The 15411-nt window shown below is 45.4% G+C and overlaps 2 protein-coding genes across 5 annotated transcripts; both read left to right on the top strand.

The window, feature by feature from the left end:
• Nucleotides 1–3115: 3115 nt before the first annotated feature.
• LOC143010761 (stress-associated endoplasmic reticulum protein 1) lies at nucleotides 3116–5684 on the top strand. The gene is made up of 3 exons (XM_076163295.1): nucleotides 3116–3369; nucleotides 4363–4438; nucleotides 4549–5684. The coding sequence occupies exons 1-3, from the start codon at nucleotides 3286–3288 to the stop codon at nucleotides 4587–4589; spliced, it is 201 nt and encodes a 66-aa protein (XP_076019410.1). The 5' UTR covers nucleotides 3116–3285; the 3' UTR covers nucleotides 4590–5684.
• A 754-nt stretch (nucleotides 5685–6438) lies between these two features.
• On the top strand, nucleotides 6439–15185 carry LOC143010752 (calmodulin-binding transcription activator 1-like). Of its 4 annotated transcripts, none has more exons than XM_076163276.1 (13): nucleotides 6439–6498; nucleotides 7466–7555; nucleotides 8316–8419; nucleotides 8535–8602; nucleotides 8805–8940; nucleotides 9201–9272; nucleotides 9415–9562; nucleotides 9751–9879; nucleotides 10354–10552; nucleotides 10629–11673; nucleotides 12122–12859; nucleotides 13161–13287; nucleotides 13524–15185. In XM_076163276.1, exons 2-13 carry the CDS (start codon nucleotides 7522–7524, stop codon nucleotides 13715–13717), a joined length of 2994 nt encoding a protein of 997 aa, XP_076019391.1. In that variant the 5' UTR covers nucleotides 6439–6498; nucleotides 7466–7521; the 3' UTR covers nucleotides 13718–15185. The 4 variants fall into 4 exon arrangements, with proteins under 4 accessions (XP_076019391.1, XP_076019390.1, XP_076019392.1 ...); XM_076163275.1 differs by having other exon boundaries at nucleotides 6452–6498; nucleotides 7463–7555; XM_076163277.1 differs by lacking the exon at nucleotides 6439–6498 and adding an exon at nucleotides 6505–6592 and having other exon boundaries at nucleotides 7463–7555.
• The last annotated feature ends 226 nt before the right edge of the window (nucleotides 15186–15411 follow it).

Raw genomic sequence — 15411 nt, 5'->3', positions numbered from 1 at the left:
GAGAGACAGGCAGGCAAGCAGGCTGTGGGACAGACAGAAAGGCAGAGAAACAGGTTTGATTGCCTGGACAAAGGTCTTTTTTTTCACACTGTTTCGTTTGCGACCTCCTGACCTCTGATGTGGACAAGGACAGGGACAGGAAGTGGGTGGCTTGGAGACAAACTCACAAAACGCTAAAACTTTCAAAATAGAGCCCTCTGAGGTCCTTCAACATGCCGCCAACAATGTTCTGATATAGCTAGACACCATTGAGCCTCTTATTGATTGATAGATTGCTGATTGATTAAGTCAAGCCATTTCCATCGAAACCCAAGCCTGCCTGTCTCACCTGCAGCCTCATTACAGAGGAATGGAGTTTAAATTTAAGGTGCGTATTTAAGCTCAGTTTTTAATTTGTTCTACCTGCTTCTGTGTGTGTGTGTGTGTGTCTGTGCGTGTGATTGTGTGTGCACGCGCGCTTATGTGTGTGTGGCAGTTCCATCGCCGGGGGTAACAGCAGCAAGAATGTGTGACATCATAGAATCAAGGCGTATATAAACCCATGTGTCCTGTCTGCACATAGAGCATAGACCCATCCTGGCAGTGAGACAGGACAGAGACAGACAGGCAGGCAGACAGAAGGTTTACTTTCTTCACACCTTAAAACAAAAAGAGACCAATAAATCGTTTTTATTGGAGAGAAACGTTTTTAATTAAATCATCGATCGAGCTGCAGATTCTCCTGTGTTTTCATTTTGATTTGGATTATTTGACTTCAGCTGTGACTTCCTGTGAGTTTTGATTATTCCTTTTTTATTGTTTATTATATTTATCAATATGTTTATTATTTGACTCTGATCCTAGTGAATTACTAGTAGTAGTACTAGTAGTAATATTAATACTCACAGTTTTGAAATATTGAATATAAGGTTTACGGCAGCTTCCTGTCTGACACACTTGATTTTCCAATAAAAAGCAGACGGTACTTTACATCTGTCTCTTCTTGGTGTGAAGATGATGATAACATTACTATGCTTTTTGTTTTTAAGAGGCAGAAATCAAGTGAAACACAACAACGTCCTGTGGTCCCTAACGGCTCTGTGTCAGTTTTACAGTCTCATCTCGGCTTAATAGGCCCCATAAATCCAACTAATGTGGTGCATTTTCCCACACATAGTGATCCAGGGTCCACATTCTATCACAGGGCCCTGGTTTGTTAGACTGTCAGCGACTTTAACCTGTTCTGAAGTCCCAGATCAGATGTTTGCCTCAGGGTCACAAGGAGTAGAGTCTGGTGTAACTCTAGTGGAGTCTAGTTTAACTCCAGTTGAGTCTGGTTTAACTCTAGATGAGTCTGGTTTAACTTTAGATGAGTCTGGTTTAACTCTAGTAAAGTCTGATTTAACTCTAGTAGAGTCTGATTTAACTCTAGTAAAGTCTGATGTAACTGTAGTTGACTGATATAACTCGAGTAGAGTCTGGTGTAACTCCAGTAGAGTCTGGTTTTACACTTCTCTTTTTGTGTTCTAAATAAAGATGGCTGCTTCTTCTACCTCCTGTTTGGTCCCTCTTGTCCTCCTCTTCTTCACTGTTGCCGTGGAGACTAGACCATCACCTCATCGAAATGAGGCAAAGGTCTGTAGCTTAATTGGCATCTTCGTTGTCACCGTCATCTCCATCCTCATCTTTGACATTACTATACATTTTTCCTTTATTTTTTCATTGTTGTCATTATCAGTCCCCCTCAGCTTTAACTTTGTCCTCTTCCCTCTGTATTCAGGTTTTACAGTCTCTGTTTGGCTCCCACCTCTCTTCTCTCATCTTGGCCCCTCCCACCCCAAATGACATCCCAGAGGGTTCTGCTGGAGGCCCCGCTCTCTCCCCCTTGTCTCCTCCCTGGGGATTGGCTGTGAAACAGGGAGCTGTAAGGAGATTGCATGACAGGCAGGCAGCAGTCCCACACTTCTTCCTGGATTTGCTGCAGCGAAACACAAAGATGAAGAGGCGGAACAGGAAGTCGATGGTGGGAGGAAGAGGATGTTTTGGGATGAAAATGGATCGCATCGGTTCTGCCAGTGGACTTGGCTGCTAGACACACACATTGTTTGTGTGTGAGTGTGTATATGTATGTGTGTGTGAGAGAGATCACAGTAATGATTGTAGGGCCTCTGGTGCCTTAGTATATTTGCCTGCCACGTGTTACCATAGTGACCACCATGGTAGAGCTTGACTGCGCCTCTGGCTGTCAAATTTGAAAGTTGATCTTTATTTCAATCCATTTTGATCTGACCCCTAGAAAAAGTGTTCTTGTGTGAGACGACCATGTGCCAAACATGATGATTTTTGTGTTTGTGTGTGTGAGAGAAATAGACAACCATGTGCTTAACATGAAGGTGTGTGTGTGAACGTGTGTGAGAGACAGACGACCATGTGCTAAACATGAAGGCGTGTGTGAGACAGACGACCATGTGCAAAACATGATGTGTTTTGTGTTTGTGTGTGTGAGTGAAACAGATCACCATGTGCTAAACAGAAAGACGTGTGTGTGTGAGAGAGAGATAGACGACCATGTACTAAATGTGAATTTGCGTAATGACTGTAGTAAAGAAAAGAGAAACTGGAGTTGCGCTGTATTTTGTCATTTTAATGAAATATACACATTTATCACTTAAAGTTCAAATTACATTACATTACGGTCATTTAGCAGACACTTTTATCCAAAGCGACTTCCAATTACTGTAGGGCAGCCATTATTCGGCGCCCTGGAGCATTTTGGGAGTTTGTGCCTTGCTCAGGGGCACCTCGGCAGTGCCCTGGAGGCAAACTGGCAACTCAACAGCTACCAGTCCACTTACTTGGTCCATACGGGACTCGAACCGGCGACCCTCCGGTTCCCAAGCCAAATCCCCAACGACTGAGCTACTGCCGCCCCCTCAAATGAAATGTTCTGGTCACAACATTCAGACTCATTTTGGACATCTACTTCCTGATATGGGGTTTTGTGAGGTTCCCGTTAACTTCACAAAGATTGATATTTCGATTTTTAAGAAAGTGTGAATTGTGTCTGACCACTATAGGGCCACTGGGAGCCTTGGTGTCAGACGGTCCTCTGTCACGTGATGAGGGTGGAGACTTCAATGAGCTGTTCACCGTTAGCTTCCATACGGACGCTGCGGAAATAATCCGCACAGAGCTTCACCTCCTGCTGATCTGTTTCTACACAGACCGACGCTTCTTCTCCTCACCCCTTTCCGGTGGTACCGGCTCTCCGTTTTTCCGGTGCGGACCGGCGTTTAAACCCGAAACATGTCGGCGGTGCAGCGAATGAAAGTGGCGAACGAGCGGCACAGCAAGACCATTACACAGCGGGGACACGTCCAGAAAACATCGGTAATGAGAAGCAGGCTAACTGCTAACAGCTAACGTTGAAAGCGGTATCTGCACGCTGCCCTGTGGGAATGTAATCATTTAATAAACAAGATTGTGACGATTTAGACTTCTTAAAATATGTGAATAAATGCAAGAAGCCGCTCGCTCGTAACTTGTTTGCACACTTAGCATTAGCGTGAGAGAACTGGCCCCTTCTGTGCAGCTGAATTTGGAATAAAGATGCTACTAAGCTAACAGTGTATCGGGAACCTAATTGATGATAAATGGATGTAATATTTTCAAAGCCGGTTTAAAATCTTCATTTGATACATTAGGGCCCCACTTCTATGATTCTATTTTAAGTTAGTGTTACAACTTTGTTCATGTAACATCTCAAAGTGTATTTCAATCGTGATATTACATCTTTGTAACTTTTGTTAATTAAAATTACTGAATTAGATAATAAATTATACTTTTAACACCGTTTATATTGCTGTGTTACAACTATTTAGACCTAATTTAATTTTTTTCTTGAGCTATCAATCTAATATGTTTTTATGCCATTGTGTGTACCGTGTGTGTCAATACAACAAGCACCATTAACCACAAACATAGTTTAGGGTTCCATTACATTTTATTTTGTTATTTGCATTTCCAAATTATGGTAGAGGGAGTCAGGAATGAAATGACAGTTGTCAATGACACCATGAATGATGTCACAGTTCAAGCACACACTACTCTTGAGAACATGTTGGAGAACATCGTCTCCAGCCCTTTGTGATCTGTATGATGCTTTGATTCACTGCTGTTTTCACATGTTCAAGGAAACAGGACATTGTAACACATTTATATGATATAAGAAAAGCTCAGACAGTGGGCGGAGCTCTGATTGACCTCAATCCAATGTGGACGGGTCTCGGCACAGCACAATACATGACGAAGGGTAGATGTGTGTGCTGGTGAGGAGGGAAGAGATGGGTTGATGGTGAATAAACAAGTGATTGTGTATTTCAGCGGCCTGTTAACGATGACAAGTCTCCGGTGGGCCCGTGGCTCCTCGCGCTCTTCGTCTTTGTTGTCTGTGGATCAGGTGAGTGACCGAAGGCCTTCTGCAACATTCAGAATGCACCGAGGTGCTTTTTTGTTTTTAATTATCACACTAAAGATGAGATGTTAAAAGTGTTTGTGTTTGTGTGTCAGCCATCTTCCAGATCATCCAGAGCATCAGGCAGGGCATGTGATGACCTTTTGACCCAGGAGACGTGCCCATCACATCATTTGACGGAGACGTCACACACACACACTCGTATAAAGACATGACATTACACACACACACACAGACATTGAAGCACAGATACAAAGACAACTCCTTGTTTACCCGACTTGAAATCACACCTACGCTCACACATATACACACAAACACAAACACACGCCTTCATATGGCGTTTCCTGGTTCAATCTGAGCTCATTTTACGTCTGACTGTGACCCAACCCCCTCTCTCTCCATTTCATTTTTTGCTGTAATAATATCAGGTATTGGTCATTGCCTCCTCTTGGATGTTATTGATACATTGGTTGTTGGTGTTTTCATAAAACAGTTTTTGTTACATGAAGGTTCTCCTCTTTTTAAACTGAGATCTCTCTCAGCTCCCCTCCACCTGAAAGGGTTCGTCCAGCAGCATTTCGTCACATTTTCCTCATTCTCCACACCTGTCTGCCAACTTGAATGTCCTTTGAATTTAAAGGACCATGGCAGAGTAGTTATTTTTCCATTATTGAGAACCTTCACTTGAAGCCTTGAAGGTCTTATTGAACAAGTCTTAATTTAAACTAAGATCAGGTTTGGGAAGCATCAAACTAGATTTTAACTTGCAGCTGAGTTGCCTAATTAAAATCCTGGACTAGTAAAATTAAAAATAGAATCTTTTAAATGGAACCTTTAAGCGCTTTTGAGGAGACTCTTAGCGGTTGTACGAGGGGGAGGGTTGTGACTTGGTTCTGGGTGGTCTTGAGGAGGTCATTATTCTTATCAATGTGAAATGAGCACAAAGAGTGGAACTTTTCGTTGTGAAGTTTTGTTAAATTGGCTCACTCTTTGTTGATGTTGTGGTTAAATCAATAAAGTCCCAGAATTTTTTGCGTGATCCTCACACTGATTTTAAAATGTAAGCTTGTGTTTCCTGTGTCTGTCAGCAGAGGGAGCTCTGTCACTTTCAGGAAACTTAATTTTAATAAACATGAATTTTTAAAATCATGTTTCTGTGATGCATTCACTGTCTGTTCAATTTTCCACCTTGTCATTTTCTGATTTTATACAAAATAAACCTCAGATATTTTTGTCTAAACATCTCTGTGCTTCCTGCTGCTCGCAACACAAACCTTCTTGTAACATTCATTGATGTATAGCAAAACAATAACATTTTGCTCAGTGTATGATTGGTGATGTCATGATGCTGTTCCCTGTGAGCTGAGTAGCAAGTTTTAAAAGAGGTAGGATGGAGCAATGAAAGTGTGTTTGTGACCTTATTCTAATGTAATGATTAAGTGCATAGAGAGAGCGTGCAAATCAGCTAAGTCAAGAGTCCAGTTCACGAAGTGCAGAGTGTGACTCATGGAGAAGTTCCTGGGATAAAATAAGACACTTATTTCTGTATACATGTATTTCATGTTCAAGTTCTGCAATGTTTGTTCCTCCATGGACCATTTGCTCTTCATGGATGTGAAATCCTCTATAACCAATGGATGCAGTAAAAAGTGGCCATAGTTCCCTTATAAGAAACAAAATATCTCTTAAATGCATCTCCAAATCTGAAAAATGTAAACCCAACCAAAAGACTTGCAAAGACAAATTCAACAAATACTGAAGATTGAACCATGCTATGTTTCAATAATGCCATTAAAGGAAGTGTCAAAGTAAACGCACACGCACGCACACACACACACACACACACACACACACACACACACACACACACACAACACAACACAACACAACACAACACAACACACACGCACGCACGCACACACACACACACACACACACACACACACACACACACACACACACACACACACACACACTCTTCCCCGATTGTATGTACGCATTGACGTCACTGAAAAGGAAGATGGCGGCTGGGCTGAAGGCGGAAGGTAAAGGACCTGAGAGCCACTGCTGTAGCTCTCTGACTGCCGTCGGTTCTTGCTGTCATCAGACTGATTTTTACGCAAATCAAAGATTCTGCCGGTGTGACTGGTGAACCGACACGCGCATATGCACTGTAACCTGACATATGGCCTCGCGCTTCCGTTTCCTTGCTTTAAAATCACAACTGATATAAATGTAATGCGCTACAGTTAGCTTAGCTGCCGTGGCTAATGGCTAAGCGAAGCAGATAAACTGCCTGACATGTCTGTTAATTGCTGTGCGAATGAACACGATTTTTAAATGTTGTCTTTCTGTGCAATAGCAGCGTAGTGAAAGGTTCGTGATGACCTGGCCAGGTTGCGTTCAGATATGAAGATGCTAAGACCAGACGCGGTCTAACGTTAGTTAACTTAGCGAACCGGGGGTAGCTAAGTTGCTGCAGCCGAGAAAGGCGTTCCGGGAGGCGAGCTTGGCTCACAGGCAAGTACCCGGTTCCAGCTCGGCTCCCAGGAATTCTGTGTTTTCGTTTATGCGAGACAACCAGTTGTAAACATTTGTTAATACTACATGATTATTAGCGGTTTTCTTATTCAGTGTTGGTGCGCAAGTTAGATGTGTGTAACTTGTCCACGAATAAATACTCATAACCATGCAAAACATACAAACAACTAACAATTGGTTCTTAGTTAAATTAAATGTTTATGTAACTGCGCACACTGACATACACACAGCATCAATTATGAACATGTACTCGCTGTATCTATGTATAAAGTATGAGCACGTCCTTGTGGTTACTAAGCAACAGGGAGCCACTGTAGGGCTGTGCATGTGTCTGTGTGCGCGCGTACTTCTCTGTGTGTGTGTGCGCGCTAGCCTATTTGCTTGAATTTCAGGTGAGGGAGAGAGTGGTGTCATGTTGCTGTCCTAATTTCCTATAGATCACCAGTGACTGTGTTTGTGTGTATGTAGCAGGACAGTGTGGGTGGCTGTTCATGGTGTGAACCTCTTCCTGCCTGGGACTTGTCGCCATGAGCAACAAGGAGATGGTTTCCACGGAGACAGGTCAGTGCCTTTTAACCTTCCGTCTGCCTGCCTGACTGTCTCTGTGTTGTACCTCTGGTTGTTAAATCAACATTGGTTAAGTAGTTCATGCTCAGTACATATAGACAGGTGTGTCACAGTTGCAATGGAAACTATCTGGTCTTGGTTTTTCTCTTGTCTAGTTACAAGCTGATTGATTTGTGGTGTTAGTTATGTATTGTCATCAATTTATGATGAGGTCTGGTTTCTTACCCATGTCTACACTGCAGACACACACAGTTGTTGTCAGGGGAAACAACGCACATATCAGAGATGCTAGTTTTACAAATAACTTGACCGCCCAACAATTTGGTAGTTCACATTCGAGTTGAGTCTTAATAACTCAATTTTAAACTTAACCATAAATTGAGGATTAAGTCCGTACAAATTTGACAACGACACGTTATTCTTGATATATATTTATATAATGAAATTAACAACACCTATAATGGTTCCTCTAGTGCCACTCTCTAGAATCCAGCAGCACCAAAACCAGATACTGAATTTTGACTGGGACTGTCACAGACCCTTGCAGAGTTAAAGTTGTGCTAAAAGAGACAGGCAGAGAATGAGCCTTCGCTCCGGCTCACTCTCTGGCCTTCTTCTCTCTCTCTCTCTCTCTCTCGCTCTCTCTCGCTCTCTCTCGCTCTCTCTCTCTCTCTCTCTCTCGCTCTCTCTCGCTCTCTCTCTCTCTCTCTCTCTCTCTCTCTCTCTCTCTCTCTCTCTCTCTCTCTCTCTCTAGAAAATAAAGGACAGAGGAAGATTTTTCTTCCTAACAAACTGTTGGAGTGTCTCCCTCGCTCATCTAGTCTGCCTAACGAAAGACTGCGATGGAACACAAACGAGGTGTGTGTGTTGTAGATTGGATTTATCTATGAGCAGTAATGAAAGGATATACTCTGCAATTTCTGGTCACTGTCATCGAATTAACCTACTCTGCAATGTTTTCATCTACCTGCAGGAGATTGCTTCCTACTTGATATCGTTTGACAGGCATGATGATTGGCTGTCATGCACCCTGAAAACAAGGTAATCACATCTGCACACACCGTCTCCGCCTGTCTGTCTCTTATTGTGGCGTCAGCAAGGTTTTTTGACTTGCTTAAGTTTTCATGTATACATGAAAGAGTGTCAAGGGTTAACAGATACTCCCTTACTCTCTCTCTCTCTCTCTCTCTCCCTCCCTCCCCTTCCCTCTCTCTCCCTCTCCCTCCCTCACTCCTCCACCTAGGCCTAAAAATGGCACCATCATCCTTTACAACAGGAAGAAAGTCAAGTACAGGAAGGATGGCTACTGCTGGAAAAAGCGGAAGGATGGAAAAACTACAAGAGAGGACCACATGAAGCTGAAGGTCCAGGGCATGGAGGTCAGCACAGCTTCTGGTCACTATGACAACACTGCATTCATACATGTATAGTGGTTGCACTACTGACAATGCTAATAGCATCAGGATTAAAGATACTTTGTTATTTTGTTGTTGTTTTAATGCACACTTTCTGAAGAAACGTTATTGTGTATGTGTAATTATTATGTAAATAATTAATTACTGTATTTGTCTGTAGGACACTTCGTGTACTAATTTTAAGTTTTGCTCTGTATCCATGGTAACACTGCCCCTGGTTCCAGTGCCTTTATGGTTGCTACGTCCATTCCTCCATTGTGCCAACATTCCACAGAAGGTGCTACTGGCTGCTGCAGGTGAGGTGACACACACACACACACACACACACACACACACACACACACACACACACACACACACACACACACACACACACTGTAGAAGAACAGGTGCGGCTCAAATGAAATGAAAATGCACTTGTTTGTTTTTCCTGGCCAGAACCCAGACATTGTGCTGGTCCACTACCTGAACGTGCCGTCCCTTGAGGATTCTGGGAAATGCAGTCCACTGCTGTGTGCGTTGACCGACCGCCATGACAGCATGAGGTGGAGCCGAGATGAGCTCCTGAACCAGCTGAAGCCCATGTGTAAGAAATGCACACACACACACACACACACACACACACACACACACACACACACACACACACACACACACACACACACACACACACACACATGCTTAAAAACACTCTTGTACTGCTCTTTTTATCTCTCGCTCTCTTTCTGTCCATGTCTCTGTCTGTCTCTTGTTCTTCCTGTCTCTCTCTCTCAGTCCACAGTATGAAGTGTTCGGTGGCTTCAGGTGATTTCAGTATTGAGGAATTGGTGCAACACATTCTGGACCGCCAGAGAACCAAACCACAGCCGCGCACACACACCTGCCTCTGTAACACTGCCCACGGTAACACACACACACACACACACACACACACACACACACACACACACACACACACACACACACACACACACACACACACACACACACACAGAGAATACATGCACTCAATATGGCGACGTTTACATGTCTTGATAAACTGATCTAGTTGTAGGTTTGTTACTATGGTAACAGTCTGTTCCAGACAGCTTGGAACTCAACAATGTTCCACATCCTACATTTTGATGATAACATGAGCAGCTGTTGGACTAAGATGTATCTTCACTGTTACTTTTTGTTTTTATTGTGATATGTAATTACAACACTCACACACACAAGCTTTTCACGTTCAACCTTGTTTGTTGTTTACATTTAGCATTATGGGTAGATACAACAACTGAAAAACTATTTATCACCTCAATGGCAGTATAATCAAAGTTTACTGTTTAGATGGTTAGTGAGTGAGGTTCCTCCTGCAATGATCTCGTATGTCTGCAGTATCTTCAGGAGTGAACATTCCCCATCGCTGTAACAGTACCAAGCATCGCATCATTTCCCCCAAACTGCCGCCCACCTCCTGCAGACCCTCACCCTCGCCGCTCTCCTCTGAGATGGGTGGTGGAGGAGGAGGAGAAGCCAAAGTCCCCCACCTGCAGGCTCAGAGCAGCCCCGCCTCCTCTCCCTGCCCCTCCTCCACGTAAGTCACCTTCTCTGCAACTAACACCATCTCTAAATAACGTGCTGCATTAACACCGCCCCGCTCCTTCTTGTAGCTCCGCATCCTCCCCCCCCCAGCCCCAACAGGCCACCATTGGCTTGGGCAACCACAGCAACAGCTTCTATGGCGACCAGTGTGGAAACATGACGACAGTGGCCTTGCCCCAGAATGCAGTGATCGTAATGGCCACGACCACGACCACGGCAATCGCAGGGAGAGTAGCAGGAGCTGGAGGGCCCGGTGGGGAGGAGGCAGGTCCAAGGAGGAGCCTGTCACTCACCCACTCTGGCCAGTTGCTGCTCTCCCCTCCACTTGCTCCTCCTATTGGCAAGCCCTCTCCCCCTTCCCCTCTTTCCTCCTCGTCCTCGTCCTCGTCGCCGGCGCCCCCATCCCTCTCCTCTCCTGCCCAGGCACCTGGGGTGGCCACCCTCTCCCTCACCCTCCTCCCCTCCCCTGTCATAGGAGGCCTGATCCTCACCCCATCCTCATCCTCTTCTTCCCACTCTACGTCCACAACCACAAGCTTGCGACCCCCTCCATTGTCTGCCACAACCCTTGCCCCTCCCTCTCCCCCCTTCTCTTCCTCTCCACCCCCACTTCCACCCTCCGCTCCCCCTGCGTTTGATCCTGACTCCTTCCTTAACTCCCCAAAGCAGGGCCAGACTTATGGCGGCCCGCCCCCTTCCTCCTCCTCTTCCACTCCTTCCCCACTTCTCTGCTCCTCCTCCCCACTTTCTCCCCCCTCGCTCACCCTTTCCCTCTCTCCTATATCTACACCTCCATCCTCTGTGTCTCCTCCTTCCTCGCTCTCCTCACTCTCCTCTTCTTCCCCTTCCGAGGGTGAGAGGAGAGACTCTACTCTTCCCCTCTGCTCGTCTTCCTCTTCCCCACCCTCCTCTTCCTTTCCCCCCTCCCTCTCCATGGTACTCTCTCCAACCTCCTCGGTGGCCCCACCCCTCCTCCCCCTCTGCCTGGAGCTGGGGGAGCCTGAGGGGGCCAGGGAGGAGGAGGGAGAGGTAAGGAGAGAGGAACGGCAGAAGGAAGACATGAGAGAAGATGAAGAAGGCAGTGCCCCCCCCATCAAGTTGGCTCACCTACAGGTAAAAATGTCTGTTACTACTCGTTTTATAAGTACTGCCTCTGAGACTGATACAGATCGATACAGTAACCACATTGTACCCTAAGAATGACCTAGAATAACCGTACTAACTTGCCTACATACCTTAACAACCACTTGGTGCCATTGATTCCCAAACAACAACCTTGGAAGCAGCCATCAGCAAGCAAAACAACAGCGCCATACACCAGAGCAGACGCCAGGAAAACCTTAGCAACCACCTACTGATCATTTGTAGGTGTCCAATCACCTCTGCAGTAACCAGCAGACATTGTCTTTTCCTGTCCCCTTAGCTTCACTGTTCTGTAGTAGCTAGCTTGCGAATCTTTTGAATCTGTGAAGCTAAGAATTGTGTCGAGCATTGATTTAATGAATCTTTTGTGTTGATTCTAGCTGATAAGTAACACTACTCCCTTCACACTGTAATTTAGCCACGATGCCTCTCCTCTGACTCATCACCACGGCAACAGCCAGGAAGTAGCACCACTTCGATGCTCATGGTTTGCCAAAACCCGCCAGGCCCTCCCAGCCAGCGCCAGTCGCCCAATCAGTCTCGGCAACTGCCTGACGGACAGCAGCTGTTGGTGACGGGACAGCCCTCCAATTGCCTTGCTGTACCTGAAGCTCCACCCCCTTTTCAGTTAACCAATGAGTCACTGGTACTGCAGCAGAAATTGAACCAGCCATCCTCGTTTGCTCATACTAAAGCTAACTCTTCGTCTGTTTGCCTGGTCAGCACTGGAACCATCTGCCCAGCTGGCATCTCTCTGGCTAATGCTAACTCCTCTCACGCCACTATCTCAGCAGTCCAGGTGAAGGAGGAGAGGAGGCGGAGCTATGACTTAGAAGACACAAACATGGACACGCACGTGGAGGCAGAGGCAGACCCTTGTGAGCAGGGAGGGGAGGAGCTTGACATCTCCTTCGACAGCCAGTTCCCTGACCTTATTTCTGACCTCATCAGCGAGGAGGCCAATTCCGTCACAGCTCACTCTGCTGCTGCCATCGTTGGGCAGAACCCGGCTGTGTTTCCTGCAGGCGTTCGCTATGTGGTTCCTCCACAGCCCTCCCCGTCCTCCTCATTCCTCCCTTTCCCTCACCCCCTGCCATCGTCCTCCTCACGCTTTGCCTCCATCACCGACTTCTCCCCAGAGTGGTCCTACCCTGAGGTGAGAAATCAATAACCAACCTAAGGTAATTAGAAATCGCTGACCTCTCCTTGGGTGTTTAATCTGTCATGTACCCTGATTAATTTAATTATTAATTACCAGCTCTGAGTCAATTATTAATAAAGCAGAGGTAATGTTTGACTAACACCAGTAACTTAATCACTCCCATCAGTTATTTGCTGCTCGTCCACAAGAGGGCCTCAGAGCTCAGTGTGTCACTCTGTCTGTCCCCGTCTCTCTCTCTCGCTCGCTCTCGCTCTCGCTCTCGCTCTCTCTTTCTCTAACTCACTCGCTCTCTCAGGGTGGGGTGAAGGTATTGATCACAGGTCCGTGGAGTGAGGTTTTGGGTCGATACTCATGTGTGTTTGATCAGAGTGCGGTCCCAGCATCCCTGATCCAGCCTGGAGTGCTGCGCTGCTACTGCCCAGGTACACACTCACACACACACACGTACAATAAAAATAACATTATAATACAACATAACAATTGATAGAAATATCAATACACAAAAATGCAGCCTGTGATTGTGTGATACGCTGATGTGGACTGATGATATCTCCCCACTGCTGTATTGTTCAGGCTGTGATCCACGCCATTTTCATTACTCTATTGATAAGTAGTTGTTGTTCTAGAGAGTTATTGTCTATGTCTCTGTTCTCCTCAGCACACGAGGCCGGGCTGGTGTGTCTGCAGGTTCTGGAGTCCGGAGGATCTGTTTCTTCTTCGGTTCTGTTCGAGTACCGAGCCAGGAACGCCAGCTCACTGCCCAGCTCCCAGCTGGACTGGCTCTCCCTGGACGGTCAGAACACAGGCACACACACACACACACACGGAGGAATATTTACAACAAGATCTTAGAAAAAAATAATGAAAGACAAGAGTGTCCAACTGAATCTGGTGGACACAACAGCACCCCCTACGGGCGTGTATTGGATGACAAATAACTCTTGTTTAATGTGACATACAAATGTAGGATTTCAGGAAAATTATGTCTGAACTCAGACATTGTTCTTCTCGTCTATGCATGGATCCATGAACAAGTATTAAAGCTCTTAAAGCTCCTCTCCATGAAGCTATAAGTTATATACAGATAGATAGATACATAGATAGATAGATAGATGGACTTTATTGATCCCAAACTGGGAAATTGTTCTGTCACAGCAGCATAACAGTAAAACACCCTAGAATAAAAGAAAGTAGTAAATAAATAAAAACACAGTCATAATAATAATAATAATAATAATGATAATAAATAGAATAGAATTAAGAAGCAAAAATGCAAAATATTGATTAAAGGGCAGAAAGAGTGCATGTGACCTAAACAAAGACTATGTATGACTATGACTATAGTGTTCTCTATCAGACAGTGGTGAGGAGTCAAGGGTCATAGCAGCGGGCAGGAAGGATCTCCTGTAGCGAGACCTCTTCTCCATCACAGTCCAAAAGCATCAGGTGTGCTGCCCATTACAGAGCCAGCCTTCTTAATAAGTTTATTAAGTCTGCTGGTGTCCCTGGCTCTGACGCTGCTCTTCCACCAGACAACAGCGTAGTAGCAACAGTGTACTGGCTACAACAGACTGACGGAAAATTTCCAACATCTTGCTGCACAGATTGAAAGATCTCAGCTTCCTCACGAAAAATAGTCTACTCTTCCCCTTCCTGCGTACAGCCTCAGTGTTGGTCTTCCAGTTCAGTGTGCTGTCAATGTGGACTCCAAGGTATTTATTATCCTCCACCAGCTGAACATCCTCACCCAGAATGCACAGGGGCAGTAAAACTGTCCTCTGCTTTCTGAAATCGACGACCATCTCTCTGGTCTTGGCCACATTCAGAATGAGATGATTCCTATCAGACTACTCTACAAAATCATCCACCAGTTTTCTGTGCTCCTCCTCCCGTCCATCCCTAATACACCCAACCACTGCAGAGTCGTCAGAAAACTTCTGCAAGTGGCAAGACCCAGAGTTGTACTGAAAGTCAGTACAAGGTGAAGAGGAAGGAAGACAGCACGGTCCCCTGTGGAGCTTCAGTGTTACTAACCACCATTTCGGACAGAACATTACTCAGTCGGACAAACTGTGGTCTGTCAGTCAGATAGTCAGTCATCCAGGAGATGGTGGCCGTGTCTACCTTCATGGCTTGTAGCTCTTCCCTCAGTAGTGATGGCTGGATGGTGTTGAATGCACTGGAGAAGTCAAAGAATGTGTATTGTATAATAAAGTAGAAGAAGACAACAAATTTGACACGTCGTTAGCGTCATTATAGCATAATCCACAAGTTACATTTAAGTTTTATTGTGGCGTTCACTACTTCTATTAAGTATTAACATGGATGCATAAGGGTCCAAAATTGTTGGAGTATTGTTCTTAGAGTGGGTGTGCTAGTGTTCACTTGCGTGTGTGTGTGTGTGTGTGTGTGTGTGTGTGTGTGTGTGTGTGTGTGTGTGTGTGTGTGTGTGTGTGTGTGTGTGTGTGTGTGTGTGTGTGTGTGTGTGTGTGTGTGTGTGTGTGTGTGTGTGTGGGGGAGGGGTGTTGGCGACTTGCCTGCCCTCT

Source organism: Genypterus blacodes, unplaced genomic scaffold, assembly GCF_046128005.1.
Source record: "Genypterus blacodes isolate CSIRO-AG114 ecotype Tasmania unplaced genomic scaffold, CSIRO-AGI_Gbla_v1 ptg000129l_1, whole genome shotgun sequence".
NCBI lineage: Eukaryota > Metazoa > Chordata > Actinopteri > Ophidiiformes > Ophidiidae > Genypterus > Genypterus blacodes.
This window is presented reverse-complemented; position numbering and strand designations above follow the sequence as displayed.

Excerpts from the sequence above, each read along its gene's own strand:
- LOC143010761 (XM_076163295.1), top strand. The coding sequence starts at position 3,286 with ATGTCGGCGGTGCAGCGAATGAAAGTGGCGAACGAGCGGCACAGCAAG. Across the intron at positions 3,370-4,362 it reads GACACGTCCAGAAAACATCG|CGGCCTGTTAACGATGACAA; the intron begins GTAATGAGAAGC and ends TGTGTATTTCAG. Across the intron at positions 4,439-4,548 it reads CTTTGTTGTCTGTGGATCAG|CCATCTTCCAGATCATCCAG; the intron begins GTGAGTGACCGA and ends TTTGTGTGTCAG.
- LOC143010752 (XM_076163276.1), top strand. The coding sequence starts at position 7,522 with ATGAGCAACAAGGAGATGGTTTCCACGGAGACAG. Across the intron at positions 8,941-9,200 it reads TGAAGGTCCAGGGCATGGAG|TGCCTTTATGGTTGCTACGT; the intron begins GTCAGCACAGCT and ends CCCTGGTTCCAG. Across the intron at positions 9,273-9,414 it reads GGTGCTACTGGCTGCTGCAG|AACCCAGACATTGTGCTGGT; the intron begins GTGAGGTGACAC and ends TTTCCTGGCCAG.